Here is a 22264-nt window from a genome sequence, read left to right on the forward strand (position 1 = left end):
GTGTCAAGGTTTTGCTGGGTGCGAGGCAAAACACCCCTCAAAGCAGCTTCCATGAAATGGGAGTTCAGCAGGAGAGCCCTGGGGTGTCCCTGGAGGGCTGTGAGCAGCAGGGAGCCCTGGGCCCCCACTCTGCAGCACCTTCTTTGCACCCTCCTCTGTGGTGTCCTGTGTGGGTTTGGCACGCCTCTCCCCAAATCCAAGTTTATGTCTCCATTCAGGCACTCCCCTCCTAGATGGAGACAGTGTCTCATTCCAACTCCATGTTCCTGGCGGGGAGTCCAGGGCCCCGGGTCAGTGGTCCCCAGGTCGATCAGCGGTGAGCAGTGGTGGGGGTGAGGGTCTCCTGGTGCAAGCGTGATGGCGTGGGCTTCCCCTTGCAGCCGACTGGAAGATTACCTAGAAAGAAATGCTCCTCAGGAAGGCAAACACGAATCTAAAGGACTGAAAAGCTTTTAGTTTGGGTCACTCTTGGTGCCCTCGTGGCCTGACCTCTGCCTATGGTCTGGCTGCTGCCCCAAGGACCCACCAGGAGCCCCCAGAAGGCTGTGAACTGTGCAGGCAGAGGGACTCCCTGCTGCTGCCCTGTCTCCCAGCTCTGGGAGGAAACAACAGCACGGCCACTGTGGGGCCAAGACTGCAGAGCCAGCCATCTTTGTTGTCATGACCATTCCTGGGAGGTCCTGGGAACATGGGTGTGGAAGGCCTCTCGCAGCAGCCATATCCGTGTGTCCCTAGGCATGCCAGAATGCAGAAATGCCAATGTTTAAGTGTCAGAATTAAAGAGAAATGGTCATTGAGTGCAGCCACCTTGAGTGGTCGGAGTCCTGTGTTGAATTCACCCACACACACCCCTTTCATGCCCCACAGGACGTCACTGCCGGCTCCCATGTTCAGCAGAAGTGATTTCAGCGTGTGGACCATTCTAAAGAAGTGTGTCGGCCTGGTGAGTCCGGGGGCCCATGCTCACGCGTGGGGCTGCACCACTGACTCCTGGGAAGGTATTGCAGTGCTAGTGATTTAAGAAAATGCGCTCTTGCCGGGCACATGCCTGTAATCCCAGCACTTTGGGAAGCTGAGGTGGGTGGATCACCTGAGGTCGGGAGTTTAAGACTGGCCTGGCCAACATGGAGAAACCCCGTCTCTACCAAAAATACAAAATTAGCCGGGCATGGTGGCGCATGCCTGTAATCCCATTTACTTGGGGGGCTGAGGCAGGAGAATTGCTTGAACCTGAGAGACGGAGGTTACAGTGAGCCGAGATTGCGCCATTGTACTCCAGGCTGAGTGACAAGAGTGAGATTCCGTCTCAAAAAAAAAAAAAAAGAAAGAAAAAATGCACTCTCATGTTTATAAACAGCATGAGATTAAGACAGTAAAACAGGCAAAGAACAAGCACGTCAGGGGAAGAGGTGTTCTGTAGGTGAAACGGGACATAAGAACCATCCTGCAGGTACCCGTCCAGCCCTGTGTCCTGTGTGAGGTGGGTGGGGCTTCCGTGGCACCCTTCATGGCCACATGCTGAGCTGCAGGAGGGGCGTCAGCCTTTGTCAGGAGCTCAGGGTTTGGGACAGAAAAACTAGCTGGGTAATGAGGGCCCAGAAGTTATAGACTTTCCCTTTCTTTTTTTTTTTTGAGACGGAGTCTTACTCTGTCGCCCAGGCTGAAGTGCAGTGGCCGGATCTCAGCTCACTGCAAGCTCCGCCTCCCGGGTTTACGCCATTCTCCTGCCTCAGCCTCCCGAGTAGCTGGGACTACAGGCGCCCACCACCTCGCTCGGCTAGTTTTTTTTTTTGTATTTTTTAGTAGAGACGGGGTTTCACTGTGTTAGCCAGGATGGTCTCCATCTCCTGACCTCGTGATCCACCCGTCTCGGCCTCCCAAAGTGCTGGGATTACAGGCTTGAGCCACCGCGCCCGGCCAAGACTTTCCCTTTCATGATCTTTCCTGACTGTGAGAACAAGCGGTGCCTCACGGGGGCGGGGAGTGTCCTGCGTCTTCTGTACCTTACTGGGTCCTGGGCCGGCGCTCAATGACTGAAAACTCAAATGGCCTGGGGATACACGATGTCACTCTTGCTCAGACCACGTCTTCTAGTGCCGGTGATTTTTTGCCCTTATGTTTTAGTCCTTTTTTTTCCAGAGGGAACTTCATTTTTTCTCAACTTTTTATTTTGAAATAATTTTAGACTTAAGGAAAATCACAAAATAGCACAGAGCATTCCTGTAAACCCACCACCCAGCTCTCCTGATGCTGCCATCTCTTGGAGTAACCATAGGTCAGTGACCGAAGCAAGAAATGCATCTTAGCTCCACGTGTCACTTGTATTTCCTCAGTGTCCCCAACGTCCTTTCCTGTCCCAGGACACTCATGGCATTTGGGCTTCTCCACTTGGTGACAGCTGCTCTGGTCTGTTACTTAGTGGACTTTTCCTTAATTTGAGTTTGTCTGATGTTTTCTTCTTAGAATGAGGTTCTGTGTTTTTGGCACACACAGTAGTGAGGTACCCTTGCCAGGCCTGGTCTGAGGGGCTCTGTGATATCCACGTGTCTCGTTAGGGGGACTGTTAACCTGATCACTTGGTTAACCTGATCAGGGCCTGGTCTCAGGGGCTCTGTGATATCCACGTGTCTTGTTAGGGGGACTGTTAACCTGATCACTTGGTTAACCTGATCAAGTGTCTCCACTGCAGAGTTGCTGCGTTTCTCTTTGTAATCAGTGTTTTGGGGGAGACACTTAGATTCCGCTTGCTAATTGTGGCATCCATTGGTGGGTTTTATTGAAATCATTCTAATGGGGATTTTCTATTCTCATTCTGTCTTCTACCTTTATTAATTGGAATTGTTCGGTAAAGGAGAGCTGTCCCTTCTCCCCTAATTATGTATTTATTCAGTTATTTATTTGTATTAGTATGGACTCATGAGCATGTATTTTCTGTGAGTTGAATTCCAGTATAGTCCTTATTTATGTAATTGCTCAAATTGTTCTACCTTTGGCATTGAGAGTTCTTCCAGGTTGGTTTTCCCGCTTCTGCTGAACCCCCATCCTTTTCTGAACACTTATTTCAGGCACGAAAGGGTACTCTAGTTCAGCTTATATTTTCCCTGCCTTAACCCTGGAATCAGCCACTTCCCCAGGGAGCCCATTCACTGGGTAATGGTGTTTAGAAACCACGACCTGGTGCTGGGTGAGCTCATTGCTGCTGAGGTATCATTGCCTGCAGGCCCTCTCAGCAGATGGCGCTGGAAAATACGAGTGTGCTAATGCTCATGCATACACATCTGTATTTCTGTATATATCTGTATGTTTCTTTTAAAATAAACCATTTGAGATTTTTTTTCTCCTTCAGCAGTGTTTTTTGTACATTTTTGACTATGTGGCTAATTCAGGTCTTGACAAAAATATCTGTCTTGGTATAGATGATGAAAGTCTTTTTGTGAACTTGACAAACCACCTAATTTTGACTCTTTTAAATTCTAAGACAGGCTGGGTGTGGTAGTAGCTCATGCCTGTAATCCTAGTGCTTTGGAAAGCTGAGGGAAGAGAATCGCTTGAGGCCAGGAGTTTGAGACCAGAGCCTGGGCAACACAGTGAGACCCCATCTCTACAAAAAAATTTTTAAAATTAGCCAGGTGTGTTGGCACATGTCTGTAGTCCCAGTTACTCAGGAGGCTGAGACAGGAGGATGGCTTGAGTCTGGGAGTTTGAGGCTGCAGTGAACCGTGATTTCACCACTGTACTTGAGCCTACATAACAGAGGGAAACCTTGTCTCTTAAAAAAAATAAAGATTCTAGGACCAAAAGCATCTTTTCAACAACATGAAATGATGTAAATTGCATTCCCTAGGTGAGGGTTGTGGAGGGATTGAGGTGAAAGTTGCATGTGAGCGTGTAGGACTGGCAGGCGTAGTGGAAAGGTGCTGGGAGGGGCCTTGCGGGGTGGCTCCACCCCTCACACTTCACTTCGAAACACTCCCCTCTGGAGGTTTTGGTGGCACTCCTCTCTTTTTACTACTTCTCAGCTTGTATTGAAAAAACACAAGCACACTTAGCAGCATGGACAGTCCCAACACAGACAGACGTGGACAGACAGTGGCGAGCCCATGTCCTCATAGCTGGATCCACAGTGATTGGCTGTGGCTCTTTCTGGATCTGTACTGATTGGCTGTGGCTCATTCTGGATCCGCAGTGATTGGCTGTGGCTCGTTCTGGATCCACAGTTATTGGCTGTGGCTCATTCTGTTTGGTCCACACCCCCCTGCTTCTCTCCTCCTCATATTTTAATTCCAGACATCTTATTGTTTGTAAATATTTCTTACATATACTTAAAGGATAAGGATTCTTTTTTAATGTGACTATGATATTATTATACTTTAGAAAATAACTTTAGAAAGTTATTTAATATCATCAGATACTTGCTCTGTGTTCAAATGTCCAGTGGTCTCACGTGTTGCTGTCTGCTGTTTGCAGTCCTGTGTGGACCTTGTTTGTGTCCCTCTGTCAGGAAGCCTTTTTGTTGCTCTTTCTCTGAATTTAAAAGCTGTGGGCAGGTCAGGCGTGCGGCAGCTCATGCCTATAATCCCTGTCAGAGGCTGAGGCAAGAGGATCGCTCCAGGCCAGGGGTTCAGAACCAGCCCGGGCAACAAAGTGAGATCCCATCGCTACAAAAAATAATTAGCCGGGCATGGTGGTCCATGCCCAGGCTCCCAGCTACTCAGGTGGCTGATACAGGAGGATCGCTTGAGCCTGAGAGGTTGAGGCTGCAGTGACCAGTGATCACGTTACTGTGCCCCAGCCCGGGTGGCAGAGCGAGACCCTGTCTCTAACAAAAACAGCTGTGAGCACTCAGAGCCTGGGTCCATTAACTCAGGAGGACATGCTAGTTGGAGCTGTGCCAACGTGATCACCCTTTATTGATTGCCAGGGATATTTCTGTGGTGAGAGGCTCCACTTCCTTTGCTGTAAATGCAGTTTATGTAGGAAAGTCAGGACCAGTGAGCGATTCTTCCTCCTTATTGAAGTTTTCACATAATGTGTTCTTTCACTGGTGTCATCCAGTGTGACTCATGTAACCAGCTAGTTTGTCTTTTGTTTACCTCCTAGCATCTAACTTATTGATGTCTTCCAGTCCACAAATTGTTCCATCTTTGGTCAGTGAGAGTCTATTCAAGGTGGCCTGGAGTCCTTTACAAAAGGAGCTTCAGGCCTCTCCTGTGCATTTACTGTCTGGGGTGTGGAATCAGCTACTTGTCCAGGGAGAGAAGGAGAATTCAGGACCACAGCCAGGCTCTGAGGAGGCCACTGGGGTGGTCTTATTTCGAGGGCTGTTCCTACAGCTAGGAACTGTGTTTTTGTTTGTTTCGGTGATGCTTCCAATTTGGGCCAGCAGGCTCCACCTCACCTCTGCGGCCTCGTGTCTGCATCTCTTTTCTCCCTCACTGACAGTCCCAGTTTTCGGCAGCCCTGGCGAGGATAGATTTAGACCAGCACGTAGTTGTGACTCACTCACTGCCCCACATACCTGCGGGACCAGCTCTGCTGCTGACAGTGTCTTTGCTGAGATAGCGCATGTCTGTGGCTCCTGCAGTTGCCAGTTGTCTTTGTCCTCAGGGCGTATCTCAAATGCCTGCTTTTTTTTTTTTTTTTTTTTTTTTGAGAAGGAGTCTTGCTCTGTCACCTAGGCTGGAGTGCAGTGGTGCAATCTCAGCTCACTGCAACCTCTGCCTCCTGGGTTCAAGTGATTCTCCTGCCTCAGCCTCCCGAGTAGCTGGGACTACAGGCGCCCGCCACCATGGCTGGCTAATTTTTTTTTTTTTTGTATTTTTAGTAGAGATGGGGTTTCACCTTATTGGCTAGGCTGGTCTCGAACTCCTGACCTTGTGATCCACCCACCTTGGCCTCCCAAAGTGTTGGGATTACAAACGTGAGCCAACTGCGCCCTGCCAAATGCCTGCATTTCCAAACCACCTGGGTGCTTCTTCTCTGGGTGATTGTGCCACCAAGGGAATGATGTAAGTTCATTCGTTTCATTTTTGATATTGAGAGATGACTTTTTTTTTTTGAGACGGTGTCTTGCTCTGTTGCCCAGGCTGGAGTGCAGTGGCACAATCTCGCCTCACTGCAAGCTCCGCCTCCCGGGTTCATGCCATTCTCCTGCCTCAGCCTCCTGAGTAGCTGGGACTACAGGTGCCCGCCACCACGCCCGGCTAATTTTTATATTTTTGGTAGAGTCGGGGTTTCACCGTGTTAGCCAGGATGGTCTCGAACTTCTGACCTTGTGATCCACCCGCCTCGGCCTCCCAAAGTGCTGGGATTACAGGCATGAGCCACCGCACCAGCCCGAGAGATGACTTTTTAAAATTTAATTTTCTTTTTTTTTTATTTGAGACGGAGTCTCGCTCTGTCCCCCAGGCTGGAGTGCAGTGGCCAGATCTCAGCTCACTGCAAGCTCCGCCTCCCGGGTTTACGCCATTCTCCTGCCTCAGCCTCCCGAGTAGCTGGGACTACAGGTGCCCGCCACCTCGCCCGGCTAGTTTTTTGTATTTTTAGTAGAGACAGGGTTTCACTGTGTTAGCCAGGATGGTCTCAATCTTCTGACCTCATGATCCACCCGTCTCGGCCTCCCAAAGTGCTGGGATTACAGGCTTGAGCCACCGCGCCCGGCTTAATTTTCTTTTTAAATTATGGGTCCTGCGTCAAATTTATCACGTAAGGTGTATTCCAGGAGGGTTGGGTTCCTGTCCCTGTGCCCTCCTGGTGCTTTCTGCTTTCCCCACAGGTGACCAGGAGCCACGTTTAGGGCACATCTTTCATGCATCACACAGCTGATTCTGTGTGTATCTTCTCCCCACTTCTTTATGTAAATGAGAGACTTTCTCCACCTTTTCAAATTCGGTGGTATATCTATAGCAATATGCAGTGACTTCTTAATTAATTAATTAATTATTTCTTTTTAGAGACTGAGTCTTGCTTTGTCACCCAGGCTGGAGTGCAGTGGGAGGATCATGGCTCACTGTAACTTCAATCTCCTGGGCTTAAGTGAACCTCCTACATGAGCCTTTGGAGTAGCTGGGACTACAGGCACCCAACACTATGCCCAGCTACTTTTAAAAAAATTTTTGGCAGTGGCTCACGCCTGTAATCCCAGCACTTTGGGAGGCCGAGGCAGGCGGATCATGAAGTCAGGAGTTCGAGACCAGCCTGGCCAACACAGTAAAACCCCGTCTCTACTAAAACTGCAAAAAATTAGCTGGGTATAGCACTGCATGCCTGTAATCCCAGCTACTCGGGAGGCTGAGGCAGGAGAGTCTCTTGAACCCAGGAGGCAGAGAGGTTGCAGTGAACTGAGATCGCGCCATTGCACTGCTGCCCAGGTGACAGTGCGAGACTCCAACTCAAAAAAAATTTTTTTTTTTGTAGAGACAGGGTCTCACTTTGTTGCCCAGGCTGGTCTTAAACTCCTGGCCTCAAGTGGTCCTCCCCGCTTTGGCCTCCAAAAGTGTTGGGATTACAGGCATGAGCCATCTCGCTTAGCTGACTTCTTAATCTTTTAATGGCATGGCGCTCCCTCACATGGCTGCCCCCTCGCTCATTGGACTGGTGCTCTGTTGTTGGACATACGGGTCATTTTTGGTCTTTCATGGATCCAGTCGTGCTGCAGCAGAGAGCCCTGCGTGTGTGTTTGGCCGAGGCTCTGGGGGGTAAAGAGCCCTGCGTGTAGGTTCCTAGAAGTGGGGCTGCTCGGTCAGGGGCAGATACCCATAGAGTTTGCTGGAAGCGGCCCGGTCCTCTCTGTGGGGCTGCATCACTGTGCATTTCCACAACAGCCAGGGGGCTTTCTCCAGGTGGGAGCTGCACGCAGTTGCAATACCATCTCTCCTGCCTGAGCAAGGCAGCGTCTCCCCAGTGCTCAGGGCCGCCGGCCGCACTTCCTTCCTGGCCTCCCTGGCCCCATCTCTGGCCGCTGTGGACTGTGGCTGCTTCTAGTTCACCAGGTGTTTAGAGCATGGGAGGGCTGTTGACCCTGGTCTGGAATGTAAATTGCAAATGCTCCTCCATCTGTCTGCTTTTCTGCTCATTCTTTCGGGGCTTCTTTCTTTCTCTCCCACGTGCTCCTGCAGTGCTGAGCTCTGATCATGAGGGTCACATCTCTTCCTGCTTTCCTCAGCAGCCACATTCCCTTGTGCAGTCTTGGCCACACCCACGTGCTGGGGCTGCCTCAGTTGGAATCCAGTTCTAGCCCCTCCTAAGCCCACAGTCCCTGTGTGTCCGGTGCCATCTGGGGCCTGCTCGCCCCTGCAGCAGCCTGAGCTGCAGGCTCTGTGTGTCTGCCCTGTACTCTCAGCCTCGGTCCCTGCACTTGTCTTTGACCCAGCGTCTGAGCAGAGCCCCCCTCCCAGCACGGACGCTGAGTTTTGGGAACTTGGGTCCTCTCCTTATCCCTCTCCCTCTGCCTCTGCTTTGGCCACCCCAGACCCTGCTCCTTCCTGAAGAGCCTGCCCTGAGGTACACAGCTATGCCTTCCTGGAATGCATGCTGCCCAGCTGTTGGGATCCCTTTCCTAGAAGCCCAGCAGGAAGAGTGGCCCCTGTGGGCACTTGTCCCCTTGGCACCTTCCCAGCTTCCACCACTAAGCCATGCACCTGCTCTGTGCTGCCCGGGGCCTGGGAGCAGACACCTGAGGCACCTTTGCCAACTTGGAAGGCCTTAGGGGAAAGCTGCATGGAGCCATGTTATAGGAGACCTCATTTGCCAGGTTCAGGCATGTCCGTGGCGTCCTGGAGGGGATGGGAAGCCAGGGACGATTTTTAATGGCGCGGGTGGCTCTACTTTGGGACCACTACTTTGTTTTTTGTTTGTTTGTTTGTTTTTGAGACAGAGTCTGGCTCTGTCTCCCAGGCTGGAGTGTAATAGCACAATCTCGGCTCACTGCAACCTTCACCTCCTGGGTTCAAGTGATTTTCCTGCCTCAGCCTCCCGAGTAGCTGGGATTACAGGTGTGCGCCATCATGCATGGCTAATTTTTGTAATTTTATTATAAACGGGGTTTCACCATGTTGGCCAGGCTGGTGTTGAACTCCTGACCTCAAGGGATTTGCCCACCTCGGCCTCCCAGGATGCTCATATTATAGGCCTGAGCCACCGTGCCCAGCCTGGGCCACTACTCTGGAAGTGGGGTGGAGAAGATGTGGAGTGGGGGAGGGGGCGTGGGTGGGCCCAGGAGCCCCTGTGGCAGTCTGTGTGTCGGGAATGGGGCAGTGGGCTGGGGAGGCAGAGAGGATTCAGGGTGTCACGCCAGAGACCTCTGCAGGCTCAGCGCAGATTGTGAGTTAGGTCTGATGGCAGCGAGGCTCACAGGGCAGGGCTGATGGGGCAGGGAGTGGCTCACCTATGGGGGGTTTGAAGATCCGGTTCAACCCCAGAGTCTGTGGCTCCATAAAGGAATGCTCAGAGCAGGGGCATGGACCAGCCCCGCGGTGTCAGGAAGGCAGCAGTAACCAGCGGGTCTTCCCATCTTTTCAGGAGCTCTCCAAGATCACGATGCCAATCGCCTTCAACGAGCCTCTGAGCTTCCTGCAGCGGATCACAGAGTACATGGAGCATGTGTACCTCATCCACAGGGCCTCCTGCCAGCCCCAGCCCCTGGAGAGGATGCAGGTGGGCCTTAGGAGTGCCAGGCGGGAGTTTGTCACGAAAGTGACACCCCTTGAATGTCTGGCCACACAGTCTTGGGGCCCCGGGCATCTGTGAGAAGGGCTCGCACAGCTCCCCCCAGTGTTCAGTGCCATCCTGCCTGGCAGCCGTGGCATTTGTCCAGGTATGTGATGACAGAACTTGCAGGAAATGCCATTGAGCTCTCAGTGGCCCCAAGAGCTCCCTGCTGCCGCCTCCCGCCGGGAGTCTCCGCCTCTTGGAACGGAAGGTGGTGGCGGGCTTTGCCCTCAGGCTCCTCTGGGGTCCTGTTGTACCACCGCGCCCCGTGTGTGTGTATGTGTGTGACTGTGGGCTGGGCATGCACGGTGGCTCATGCCTGTAATCTCAATACTTTGGGAGGCTGAGCGGATGAATCGCTCCTGGAGGTTGAGACCAGCCTAGGCAACACAGTGAGACCACATCTCTACAAAATTTTTTTTTCAAATTTAGGCGGGTGCAGTGGTGCATGCCTGCAATGCCAGCTACTTGGGAGGCTGATGAGAGAGGATCACTTGTGCCCAGGAGCTAGAGGCTACAGTGAGCTATGATAACGCCACTGCACTCCAGCCTGGGTGATGGAGTGAGACCCTGTGTCTAAAAAATAACAAAATACAAGTGTGTGACTGTGGGCGCACATAGTGCGTGTCCCTGTGCGCGTGTGTGCGCATGCCTCTGTGAATGCGTGCTTGGGGTGTGCGTGTTGAGTGTGTGGCCTTGTGTGTGCATGTGAGACAGAGTGACTGACATTGTTGCAGCGTCTGCCAGGAAGGGCACGGCCCCGGGGGTGGAAGGCAGCACCCAGTTCCTTCTTTCTGTGCTGTTGACGGAGTGGCGGGTGATGAAGGGCGTTCCCTGGAAGTCCTATAATCTCAGACACACTGCTTGGAGAAAATTGAAAAATCACAGGAACAAATAGTGACAGAAACCAGGTGCCCACCGCCCTCCACGAGAGGCCGTCTTCTCCGGCGCATTTCCTAACTGAAGCTGTTCCTGCCCGTCCTGTGGATTGTTTACAGTCTGTGGCTGCTTTTGCTGTTTCGGCCGTGGCTTCCCAGTGGGAGAGGACCGGCAAACCATTTAATCCACTCTTGGGAGAAACGTATGAATTAATCAGGTAAGGGAAAAAGGCCCATCATAAATATCTTGTAAATGGAATTCCTTGGATGACAGATGAGTTTGATTCTTTCACTAGCATTGATTCCACTGCTCTGAGAATAAACTGTTTGAATTAAGAGCTCACTAAAGCGTTTGGATGCTGTAGGCGAGATGTTTCACACACATGGGGTGTTGTGCTAACAGTGCCACGGTGTCTGAGTGAGTGTAAAGCATTGGCAATGAGATATTTTAGTGTGTTTGACTCAAGCGTGGAGACAGCGTGTACCGTAGACGCTTCCGTGTGTGTGCAACGTCTGTGAAATGTGTAGGATTGTTGTGAGCTTCACCGAAAATGGAGATAGGTACTAATGAGCAAAACTAGGCTGTTTTACCAAAGTATTCAGTGAATGCTATTGAAAAAGCAGGTAAATCCAGAGACAGGAATGATTGCAAAGAGGAGTTTCACTGCCAAGGCCATGTTTGCCACCACACAGCCTCCCCAGAGTTTTAGCAATGGTCAGACGGCCCTGGCCAAGGGAGAGTTAACCAGACCACGCCTCATCTCCAGACATCCCTGAAACTTCTTCCTGTGGAACTTTCTTCTAGGCAGCGTTGCTGTCCCTTCCTAGAGTCCCCTCAGCTTCCCTCTTGTCTCTGGTGGCCCTCACCTTACAGACCTGAGACTGACTCCAAGTCCCAGAACTCTGACCCCAGAGGTCCAGCCAGGCCCCATATCACGTTGTCTGCGGCTGGGCCTCTGGAAGGACTGGTTGGGGTTCTCTTCACCCACCTGGTTGCCCCGGGGACTGCTGTGGTTATTCACAGAATCATCCTGGGATTCTGCCCCAGTGACAGTGCCTACCCAAACCAACAAAGGAAGTCAGAAGCAGGCCAGACCGCAGCATGAGTGTGGCAGTGTGGTAATTCCTCAGCCATCGAGCAGCCTGGCTGGGACTCCGGGTGGCTGTGGATGAGAGAATAGATGTGTGTGGCTTCCTTCAGGGCCGTTTGGTGATGTCTAAAATGATTTTTATTCCACTGCCTGTGGACCCCCTCATTCTCTTGTAGATGCATGCGGGTGCCCACGGGCAGATGTGTAGGGAGAGTCAGCGGAGCACAGTTGAGCCCCTGTCTCTGTGACAGGGCTAAGCTATGGTACTGAAGGAGGGAGGGGCAGGGCACTCTCAGCTGCACCCTTCACTCCTCCGACTGTCTGGTAGCCCAGCACACAGAGCTCGCTCCGCCTGCCTGGGGAGAAGGAGCTTGCTGGTGGGACGCCCTTCACTCCTCCGACTGTCGAGGTAGCCCAGCTCACAGAGCTCGCTCTGCCTGCCCGGGGAGAAGGAGCTTGCTGGAGGGGCGTGGGTGGTTATCTAGACAAGCCTGCTGTGCAGAATGCAAGCTGTTTGCTACAGGGTGCTGGGCTGCACGCCTCCCTGCCCAGGAACAGAGTGCAGACAGGAGGGAAGGCAGGCTCCTTTATCATCTTGTTTTATTATTTTTCTATGAAAAAGGGAGTTGAGCCAAAACAATTAGCCTCTTATTTGGATTCTGGTTTAGTTGATATTCTGTTGGGTTATTTTATTATGAAGTCTGTTTGTTTTTTAATTATAAGAATGTGCTCTTTATAGAAAATGTGTAACATTGAGAAGGGTAGAAAAGATAAATCAGGCATAATCCCATAAAAGACAATAGCTGACTAGGCTCATGCCTATAATCCCAGCAACCTGGGAGGCCGAGGCAGGAGCATCACTTGAGCCCAGGAGTTCAAAGTTACAGTGATCGTGCCACTGCACTCTAAGCTGGACTACAGAGCCAGACCCTGTCTCTTTAAAAAAACAAAGATAGCTGTCAGCATTTTGTTAGACTTTCCTTTGTGTGTGTTTCAAAATATGATGTTAATTTGTATCCCTTTTTATTTAACAGTATGTCATAATTTTTCTGTGATATTAAAAACTTTTTCTAAATTACAGTGTTTCATGGATTCTAAGACACATTTTTCATGTTGCAGCACTTCAACATGTCAGTTTCGTACTCCTTTTTTTTTTGAGATGGGGTCTTGCTCTGTCCCCCAGGCTGAAGTGCAGTGACATGATCACGGCTCACTGTAGCCTCAACCTCCTGGGCTAAAGTTATCTGCCCATCTCAGCCTCCCAAGTAGCTGGAACTACAGGCATGTGCCACCATGCCCAGCTAATTTTGGTATTTTCTTTTTTTTTTTTTTTTTTTGAGACGGAGTCTTGCTCTGTCACCCAGGCTGGAGTGCAGTGGCGGGATCTCAGCTCACTGCAAGCTCCGCCTCCCGGGTTCATGCTGTTCTCCTGCCTCAGCCTCCCGAGCAGCTGGGACTACAGGCGCCCGCCACCTCGCCCGGCTAGTTTTTTTGTATTTTTTTAGTAGAGATGGGGTTTCACCGTGTTAGCCAGAATGGTCTCGATCTCCTGACCTCGTGATCCGCCCGTCTCGGCCTCCCAAAGTGCTGGGATTACAGGCTTGAGCCACTGCGCCTGGCCAATTTTGGTATTTTCAATAGAGATAGTGTTTTGCTATGTTGCCCAGGCTAGTCTTGAACTCCTGAGCTCAAGTGATCTGCCTACCTCCGCCTCCCAAAGTGCTAGGATTACAGGTGTGAGCCTCTGCGCCCAGCCCAAGTCATAGTTTCATTTGCAGCATTTTTTTCTTTCTTTCATAAAATAATGGTGTGCAGTGCAATTAGTGACATCTTTGGTTCAAAGAAGTGCAGTTCCTTTGAAACTTCAGGTCACTGTATGGGACCCTTTATTGTATTTTATGTGTTATTAATGATTGAGAATTTTTTTTTTCTTTTTCTTTCTTTTTTTTTTTTTTTTTTGAGACGGAGTCTCCATTGGTTGCCCAGGCTGGAAGGCAGTGGCATGATCTCGGCTCGCTGCAGCCTCCGCCTGTGGGTTTAAGCAATTCTCCCTGTTCTCCGCCTCAGCTCCCCGAGTATTTGGGATTACAGGCGCATGCCACTATGCCCGGCTAATTTTCTTGTTTTCAGTAGAGACAGGGTTTCACCTTGTTGGCCAGGCTGGTGTTGAACTCCCAACCTCGGGTGATTCGCCCACCTTGGCCTCCCAAAGTGTTGGGATTACAGGCGTGAGCCACCACGCCCGGCCATGGTTGAGATTTTTATCAATAGTGAGCAAGTGGTTGTGGGATTTGGTTTGCTTCAAATGGGCTTTCTTCTGGTGTGTAAAGAGTTTAAAAGTGTGGCCAGGCGTGGTGGCTCACGCCTGTAATCCCAGCACTTTGGGAGGCCGAGACGGGTGGATCACGAGGTCAGGGGATCGAGACCATCCTGGCTAACCTGGTGAAACCCCGTCTCTACTAAAAAAAATACAAAAATCTAGCTGGGTGAGATGGCAGGCACCTGTAGTCCCAGCTACTCAGGAGGCTGAGGCAGGAGAATGGCGTAAACCCGGGAGGTGGAGCTTGCAGTGAGCTGAGATCCGGCCACTGCACTCCAGCCTGGGCAACAGAGCGAGACTCTGTCTCAAAAAAAAAAAAAAGTTTAAAAGTGTGTGCCCATGTTTGTCCTAGAAAGTGTGAGTGTCAGCACTGGCTGTCAGACCATTTGGGGAGGAGCTGTTGTTAGTAATACAGGCTTTCCTGTACTTCTGTATATAAATCACTATGCAGTTTGGAGAAGCAACATAAATGTCACAGCTTCAAATTCTAGTGTTTCTGGCTCATCCTGGCTGGGTCAGCTGCTGGTCCTTACCCACACGCTGCCCATGCGTGAATGCCAACTTTGTGTTTTTCGTCTGATTTAGAAGTTGGCTGGCGCTGGGCAGCCGAACACCTGTTCTCTAGATGTCATTGCCTTTGAGCAAGCAGGATAGTTTGGACAGAGTGTGGCGTGGTGACAGCAGGGTCCAGCAGGCGACTGTGGGTCTTGGCACACACTGTAGGGAGCAGCCCTGCTTCTGCTTCTGGGAAAGGGGAGGCTGAGGCCTGGACAAGGGAAAGACTGGCCACGAGAATCACTTGTGCGGGAGTCTTCTGTTCTGAATTCATGCAGAGTGTGCTTCCTTTTCTCGATATTTCTCTTGAGCCTGTTGCTGCTGCCAGCCTTCCCGTCCTCTGGTCAGCGTGCTGTGCCACCGTCGGAGGCATTCACGAGATTGGCTCTTAGAAAATGATTAAAATGTCTTGAAGAAGATAAATCAGGCTGGGCGCGGTGGCTCACGCCTGTAATCCCAGCACTTTGAGAGGCTGAGGTGGGCAGATCGCCTGAGGTTAGGAGTTCGAGACTAGCCTGGCCAACATGGTGAAACCTTGTCTCTACTAAAAAATACAAAAAATTAGCTGGGCATGGTGGCATGCACCTGTCCTATCTACTCAGGAGGCTGAGGCTGGAGAATCGCTTGAACCTGGAGGCAGAGGTTGCCGTGAGCCGAGATTGCGCCACTGCACTCCAGCCTGGGCGGCAGAGATTTTGAGATTCCATCTCAAAAAAAAGAAAAAAATAAATCAGAATAGGAAAGAAGTTCTAGATGATAGAGAAGAAGCCTTGTGAGTGAAAGGAATGCAAGCCACCTGGGCTGGGTGGAGCGGGGCGTGCCACCAGCAGCCTTCCCCAGGGGCTGCACCCAGGCCGGAGCTCTTGCTGCACAGCCGGAAGCAAGCTATGCACCTTCTTCATGCCGACACACGTCGTCTGTCACGCGTTCACTTCCAGATCGTCCTTGCCAGTGTCTGCCATGTGCTGTGCGTCTGTGAGACCTTGGCAGTCTGTCAGGTTAGGGGCCATGGACGTGAACCAAGTCCTTTCCCAATACCCTGGATCCCTACAGATTCCCTGTTACAGCTAAAAATACACATTCCTTTCTTAGACAAGTATTCATTTTGTAAATTACATACCTTGGTAGTCAACCTTTTAAAATCTAATTTTTCAACTTTCCTTCCTCTGTAATGGTTGGAAATTCTGATTCCAGTTAAGTTGGTAATTATGTGGTTTAGCTTTTCTAATTTTTAATGACTACACCTGTAGGTGTATTCACAGTTCCGGAACAATTAAAAGCTGACATTTTGATTGAAAAAGAGAGTATACTAAAAATCCTGTTTCCTGGACAGGAATATTTTGGGGTATGAGCCATTCCATCTCGGAAATTTCAGGGGCCTGGTAGAAAGGCGAGGAAGGGGCACCCTCTTCAGAAAGGGTTTAGTGTCCTGAGTTCCTAGGCAGTGGGGGTCCCTCGGGGTTGAGGGTTTGGAGTCAGGGGTCTGTAAGGGTCACTTATCGACATCTCTGGGCACCTCTGGCGAGACACCGCTGTGGCTCGGGTGGTCCCATGGAGAGCAAGCGGGGCGTTGGGGTGGAGGCCCCCTCCTGCACCATTGCCCTCTCTTGGTGGGTCAGATGTGCTCTGGAAGCTGTGTTTATGTGTGTGTCTGTTGCCAATGTTAGGCCGAGTGCAATGTCGGAGAGGCGGTGTTGGGTGTTTCTGCCACATCTTGTGGCACGGAGGGCCCCTGCTTCCCAGCATCCCGTGAGGGGCTCTGCACGATGTCTGAGCTGCCCTTTCTTTTATTTTGCTGCCATTAATGTGTCTGTTTCTTTTTTCTTTTCTTGGACCTAGGGAAGATTTAGGATTCAGATTTATATCGGAACAGGTCAGTCACCATCCCCCCATCAGTGCGTTCCACTCGGAAGGCCTCAACCATGACTTCCTGTTCCACGGCTCCATCTACCCCAAGCTCAAGTTCTGGGGCAAAAGCGTGGAGGCGGAGCCCCGAGGCACCATCACACTAGAGCTGCTCAAGTGAGTATTGGTGCGTCCTGCCGAGAGCCGCCTCCTGCAGAAACTGAAATGGGTGCTGGTGGTGTGGGGGAGCCTTCCTTCCGGAGGAAACCCTGTGATTTTTCTCCTGAGGTGGTGACCTCACCACAGCAGAAGCGTCTTCAGATGAGCTTCCTGACCAGGGTCCCGTGTTGCTGGGGGGCGCCCTCACCTCTGCAGCTGGAATTCGCACCCCTTTCAGTCATCATTCATTGTATTCCTTGTCTTTTACTGCCTAACAGCCCCAAATGTAGCAGCTTCCACACCAGTCTGGCAGGGTTTCTGAGGGCTGGGGACCGTGAGGTTGCGGTGGGGATGAGGGTTCGGTTACCCATGGTGCCTGTGTCCCGGCTCCCCTTCTTGCCTGCTGGCAGGGCCCCTTCAGGGCTGCTTGCTGCAGGGTCCTGCCTCCCACGGGGGAGAGAGCTGAGAAGGAAGCCAGGGAAGTGGCCCTTTGCACACTCCCCCATCCTGTGCTCATGTGGCAGGGGTGACTTAGGGTTGGAATTTGAAACAGCATTGGAGGGGGCCCTCCGAGAGGCCGCTCACTGCCGCTCTTCACTCTCAGCCTGAATGCTTCCCAAGCCAGTGTCCACCAAAGACACCTCAGAGCAGAACACAAGTCTCCAACAAACGCCGGCCCCTAAGACCTGGCAGACACAGACCGGATGCTGGCGTCCTCCTGGGCCACCAGTCCGGAGATGCGAGTCTTGCCAAGCCACTGCCTACGGTCTTGTTGTAGGCACCAGGTCCTAACAATACATACAGAAATAAGTAATAAACGACACCTTGCCTGATGAAGCATTTGATGTGGGTTTTGCTTCACATTGGCCCTGCCTGGATGGTGGCTAGAAGGTTCCACAAGGACCTGGAGAAGCACCTGAGAGTGTGTCCCGGGGCTGGTGCAGCCTTGTGCCTGTTGTGCAGTGGCCTTGCTTTCTTAGGAGGAGGCGTGCAGAAATGAAAAGTTGCACACCTTGCTGATAAAGTTGCACACCTTGCTGATGAACGCATTTGGGTTCCACCCCCAGGAAGTTCAGAGAATTCCACACGTGTCACACACTGCCCTGCTCTGAGTGGATTTCTGCCTTCACTGTGGCTCCTCCACATAGCCCCTTAGAACATGGGGCTGCTGATCTGCTGCCTCACATTTGTGGGGTGTTTTCTTCTTGGGCGGGGCCATTTGGGAGGATGAGGAATAAAAGAAACAAGTATGTGGAGTGCGGTGAAAACCCTGCACCCCTCCACAGCCACGTGCCGGCTCCTCAGATAGCCAGGGCCGCATGCCCAGGACCCTGCATTACTGCCATGTGTGTTTGGGGAGGTCGCTTTTCTTTTGACGACTTCACAGGAAAGCCATTTCTCTTTGTTCAGTCTTCTTTGATTGCTTATTAACATGTCTTGACATTTAAGTAGAAAGCTTTGTAGATGCTACAAAGGAAAGAAGAAGTACATTTCAAACGCATGCTAAATACACGGCCTCCGTCGCAGGGGCTTCAAAGCAGCATGCTGCTGTCCTGCGGGCGCCAGCTGCTGTGACCCAGCACTGCCTGGTTGTTGTGTCTTAGGTCACGTCGTGTCTTGCCTTTTCTGCGCTCTGACCGCTTGTTTTCTGGTGTCTTCACAGACATAACGAAGCCTACACCTGGACCAACCCCACCTGCTGTGTCCACAACGTCATCATCGGGAAGCTGTGGATAGAGCAGTATGGGACAGTGGAGATTTTAAACCACAGGTGACAGCACCCCACTGTTGGGTGAGAGTGCGAGGCTCCGGGTGGGGATGGTGAGCCAGGGAGCGTGAGCGTCCGGCTCCTGGTGGGCTTTAGCTCAGCCTCAACGAGCTGCTGCCGTGTCCCCGCCCGCCCAGGCATAGCAGCTGCCTGGACTTGACTCTGACCGGTGTTGGCCATGGGTGCTCCTCGTTCACGGCCTCATTTGTAGTCACGGTCGTTACTTGAAGGCTTTGAGCTATGCCGAAGAGCTGTGTCATTGCCAGGTGCAGCGCGGTGGCCGTCCGCAGCCATTGGCCACTGTCCAGGCTCGAATGCCCTGTTCCTGGAAGCTTATGACTAGTGGGCTTTGCCTTTTCACCACTTTAGTGAGGTATAATTGATGCATCATACGATTCACCTGTTCTGAGTGGACACTTAAGTGATTTTTAATAAATTGACCGAATCATGGAGCTATCCCCACAGCCCGTTTCAAACACTTCCATCGCTCCAATTTCCAACATTTCCAGTTTCAAACACTTCCATCGCCCCAAAGGCCCACCGCACCCATTTGCAGTCAGTCCCTGCCTGCTCCAGGGTCCTCCATCGCGCTTCTCCCGTTACAGAGTTGCCCTTTCTGCCTGTTTGCTGTCTTGCAGCAGAAACCTGTGTTTGTTTTTCCCACAGAACTGGACATAAGTGTGTGCTTCACTTTAAACCGTGTGGATTATTCGGAAAAGAACTTCACAAGGTGGAAGGACACATTCAAGACAAAAAGTAGGTCCTTGCCAGGTGGTTCATGGGGCAGCACTGCAGCCTGTGTGTCCACGTTAGAGGGCTCAGGTGCTCCTGGGCCTGCATGTGCCGACGTGCACGAGACGCGGGTACACCATGCCATCTGTTCATGGTCCAGAAGTATGACTCCTTTTTGTTTTGGAAAGACATTTTGTTATTGAGCATACAAGGAAATGAAGGGTATTTTTGAATGTAGTTTCTAGGTGGCTTGTTACTGGGGCCATCTTCTTTTGATAACATTGTCTCGAGAAGTCAGCCGTTTTCACTGGGAGATGAGACGAGACTGCGTTTTGCGGCAGAGCTGAGGTGGGAAGTGTGGCCTTGCGCTTTCCCTCCCCCGGCAGGGCACCCCATGCACACTGTCAGGGAAGACTCAAATGTGTTAGCTGGTGGGGTGTCCGTGTCACGTGACCGGTTCACTCCAGTCTGAATCAGGGACTTTCACAAGTTTTTGTGAGCAGAGAAATGGTCAGTACTGTTTTAGCAAATTTTTCAGTTTTTTTTCTCTCCATTTGGGTTAATTACTTTGTAATCTGGGTCTCAATTTTTTTTTTTTCCAGTAAGGAATTTGAGCCCATAGAATGTCATGAAGTTCCTTCTAGTTCCTAAAATTTAGACATTTCCCGTTAGAAACTAGCCCCCAATGTAAAACAGGGCCAGGTGCAGTGGCTCACGCCTATAATCCCATCACTTTGGGAAGCCATGGTGGGCAGATCACCTGAGGTCAGGAGTTCGAGACCAGCCTGGCCAGCATGGCTGTCTTTACTAAAAATACGTCTCTACTAAAACCCGTCTCTACTAAAAATATGAAAATTAGCCAGGTGTGATGGCGCACATCTGTAATCCCAGCTACTCGGGAGGCTGAGGCACAAGAATTGCTTGAGCCCAGGAGGTGGAGGTTGCAGTGAGCCAAGATCATGCCAGTGCACTCCAGCTTGGGCGGCAGAGCAAGAGGCTGTCTCAAAAAAAAATAAGACAGTTGGTGTTTCTGCTCTGTCCACCCTCTAATATATACCAGAAATGTACCTGTTTCAACAGCCTTTAAATAAAATGGCCAGGCTTATGACTGACCATTTCTCCCATAAAACATGTGAGAATCAACGTGTGGACCTAGAAGGGACAGCAGTCTTTCAGTGCCTTGACGCCTCTGCCCCTTGGAACTCAGCCCAGGGAGCAGCTGGCTGTCTGTTTCCAGAAATGGGTGGGCGCGCCAAGGCCAATACTCGCTGACCCTCAGTGAGTGCATGTAGAGCGTGTTTTTCCAGAACTGGGTGGGGGCCCTGAGGCCAGACTCGCTGACCCTCAGTGAGTGCATGTAAAGTGTGTTTTGGTTTTCCGGTTTTCCATCCTAAATTTAAGGGTGCTCTGTCCTTGGAGACAGAGAGTTGTCCCCAGGTTGTCTGCTAGGTGAGGCCTGGCCCAGTTCCCCGTGTCTGTGTGCCGACTCTGTAAGGGCAGAGAGACACCCTCCCCTCCTGGGTCCTGAGCCTGTCAGAGCTGCACTTCCAGGGGGTCTGTGGTCGCAGTTGACTCTTCCCAGCAAGAGGCGAAAAGAGAAAGAAAATGGAGCCTGGCACTATTTGGCGTCATCCCTTTTGGAATCGAGAGCTCTAGTGGCCACTCTGCAAAGGTCTCTGGGTTGTTATTGATGAAAACAGGCAGGTGGGGAACCAAAGATCAAGCAACATTGACTGCACCGATGGATAGAAAAGGGCTGAAGGACACACACAGCACGTTCAGCATGTTGAAAATGATCAGTGGGTGCCTGCAGCTTTACATTTTAAAACACTCGCTCTTTTTTTGCCCCTTCCCATCTCCTGTAGCCCCGAGGGCCGGCTGTCCTTTGGGTTTCCATCCCTTCCCATCTCCTGCAGCTCCGTGGGCTGTCCGTCCTTTAGGTTTCTGGCCCTTCATTTTCCTTTCCATGGTGTGTATCAGGGCTCGGAATGGTCCCAGAATGCAAATTTTCATCTTTGCATTTATGTCCAGAGATGTCCCAAAATGCGTAAGAAAGCTTGCCTGAGGGGGATTTATTCCAGGGTCGAAATTAAGGTCCTACGTGTTTAGACAAATGGTTTGTAATGACTAAAACTTGGCTTTAAAAATCCCATTTAATTACAGCAAAAAGAAGCTCTTTGTGATCTATGGAAAATGGACGGAATGTTTGTGGGGCATAGATCCCGTTTCGTATGAATCCTTCAAGAAGCAGGAGAGGAGAGGCGACCACCTGAGAAAGGCCAAGCTGGTAAGGGCCGGGGCATCCCCGGGCAGAGCTGAGCCCTGGGCACTGAGGGCTGTCAGGCCGCTGCTGCCTTTAACTCACCTGCCAGGGGCGCAGAGAGCCTTTGGGCCCCAGCAGGAGAGATGAATGTGCAGAATTTGTCCAGTTGAACCACATGTTGTGGGGTCCAGTATCAGTGGGGGTGGGTTATCTGTATTTCTTTCCGTTGTTTTTTTTTTTTTTTTTTTTCCAACTCAGGGTCTTCCTCTGTCACCCAGGTTGGAGTGCAGTGGTGTAGTCATAGCTCACTGCAGCCTCCAGTTACCAGGCTCAAGCGGTCCTCCCTCCTTAGCCTCCCAAGTGGCTAGGACTATAGGCATGCACCACCATGCCTGACTAATTTTTATTTTTTTGTAGAGATGGGGTCTTGCTATGTTGCTCTTGAACTCCTGGGCTCAAGCAGTCCTCGCACCTCGGCCTCCCAAAGTGCTGGGATTACTAATAGGCATGAACCACAACACCCAGCCAATTTATCTATATTTTGGTTGCACAGAGGCTGCTGCTATAAACTGTGGGCCCCAGTGCCCTAGAGTCATACATAGTCACTGGCCCCCATAGCTGGAAGTATCTGAGGGAACCTCAGGCAAGGCCATTTCTTTGTTTTTTTTTTTGAGACGGAGTCTCGCTCTGTCGCCCAGCCTGGAGTGCAGTGGCCAGATCTCAGCTCACTGCAAGCTCCGCCTCCCGGGTTCACGCCATTCTCCTGCCTCAGCCTCCCGAGTAGCTGGGACTACAGGCGCCCGCCACCTCACCCGGCTAGTTTTTTTTGTATTTTTTAGTAGAGACGGGGTTTCACTGTGTTAGCCAGGATGGTTTCGATCTCCTGACCTCATGATCCACCCGTCTCGGCCTCCCAAAGTGCTGGGATTACAGGCTTGAGCCACC

General features: G+C 51.3%; 1 protein-coding gene across 6 annotated transcripts in view; it reads left to right on the forward strand.

Annotated features, from left to right (window-relative positions):
* Positions 1-22264, forward strand: part of OSBPL2 (oxysterol binding protein like 2) — a 58178-nt gene that overhangs the window by 24614 nt on the left and 11300 nt on the right. For all 6 annotated transcript variants that reach the window (XM_003904529.5, XM_021920836.2, XM_021920841.2 and 3 more), the window contains 7 exons: positions 868-943; positions 9520-9654; positions 10707-10804; positions 16392-16574; positions 18220-18327; positions 18991-19080; positions 21220-21343. In XM_003904529.5, the coding sequence (XP_003904578.2) occupies positions 868-943; positions 9520-9654; positions 10707-10804; positions 16392-16574; positions 18220-18327; positions 18991-19080; positions 21220-21343 (814 nt within the window). The remainder of the gene's footprint in view (positions 1-867; positions 944-9519; positions 9655-10706; positions 10805-16391; positions 16575-18219; positions 18328-18990; positions 19081-21219; positions 21344-22264) is intronic.

Source organism: Papio anubis, chromosome 16 (genome assembly GCF_008728515.1).
Source record: "Papio anubis isolate 15944 chromosome 16, Panubis1.0, whole genome shotgun sequence".
NCBI classification, from domain to species: domain Eukaryota; kingdom Metazoa; phylum Chordata; class Mammalia; order Primates; family Cercopithecidae; genus Papio; species Papio anubis.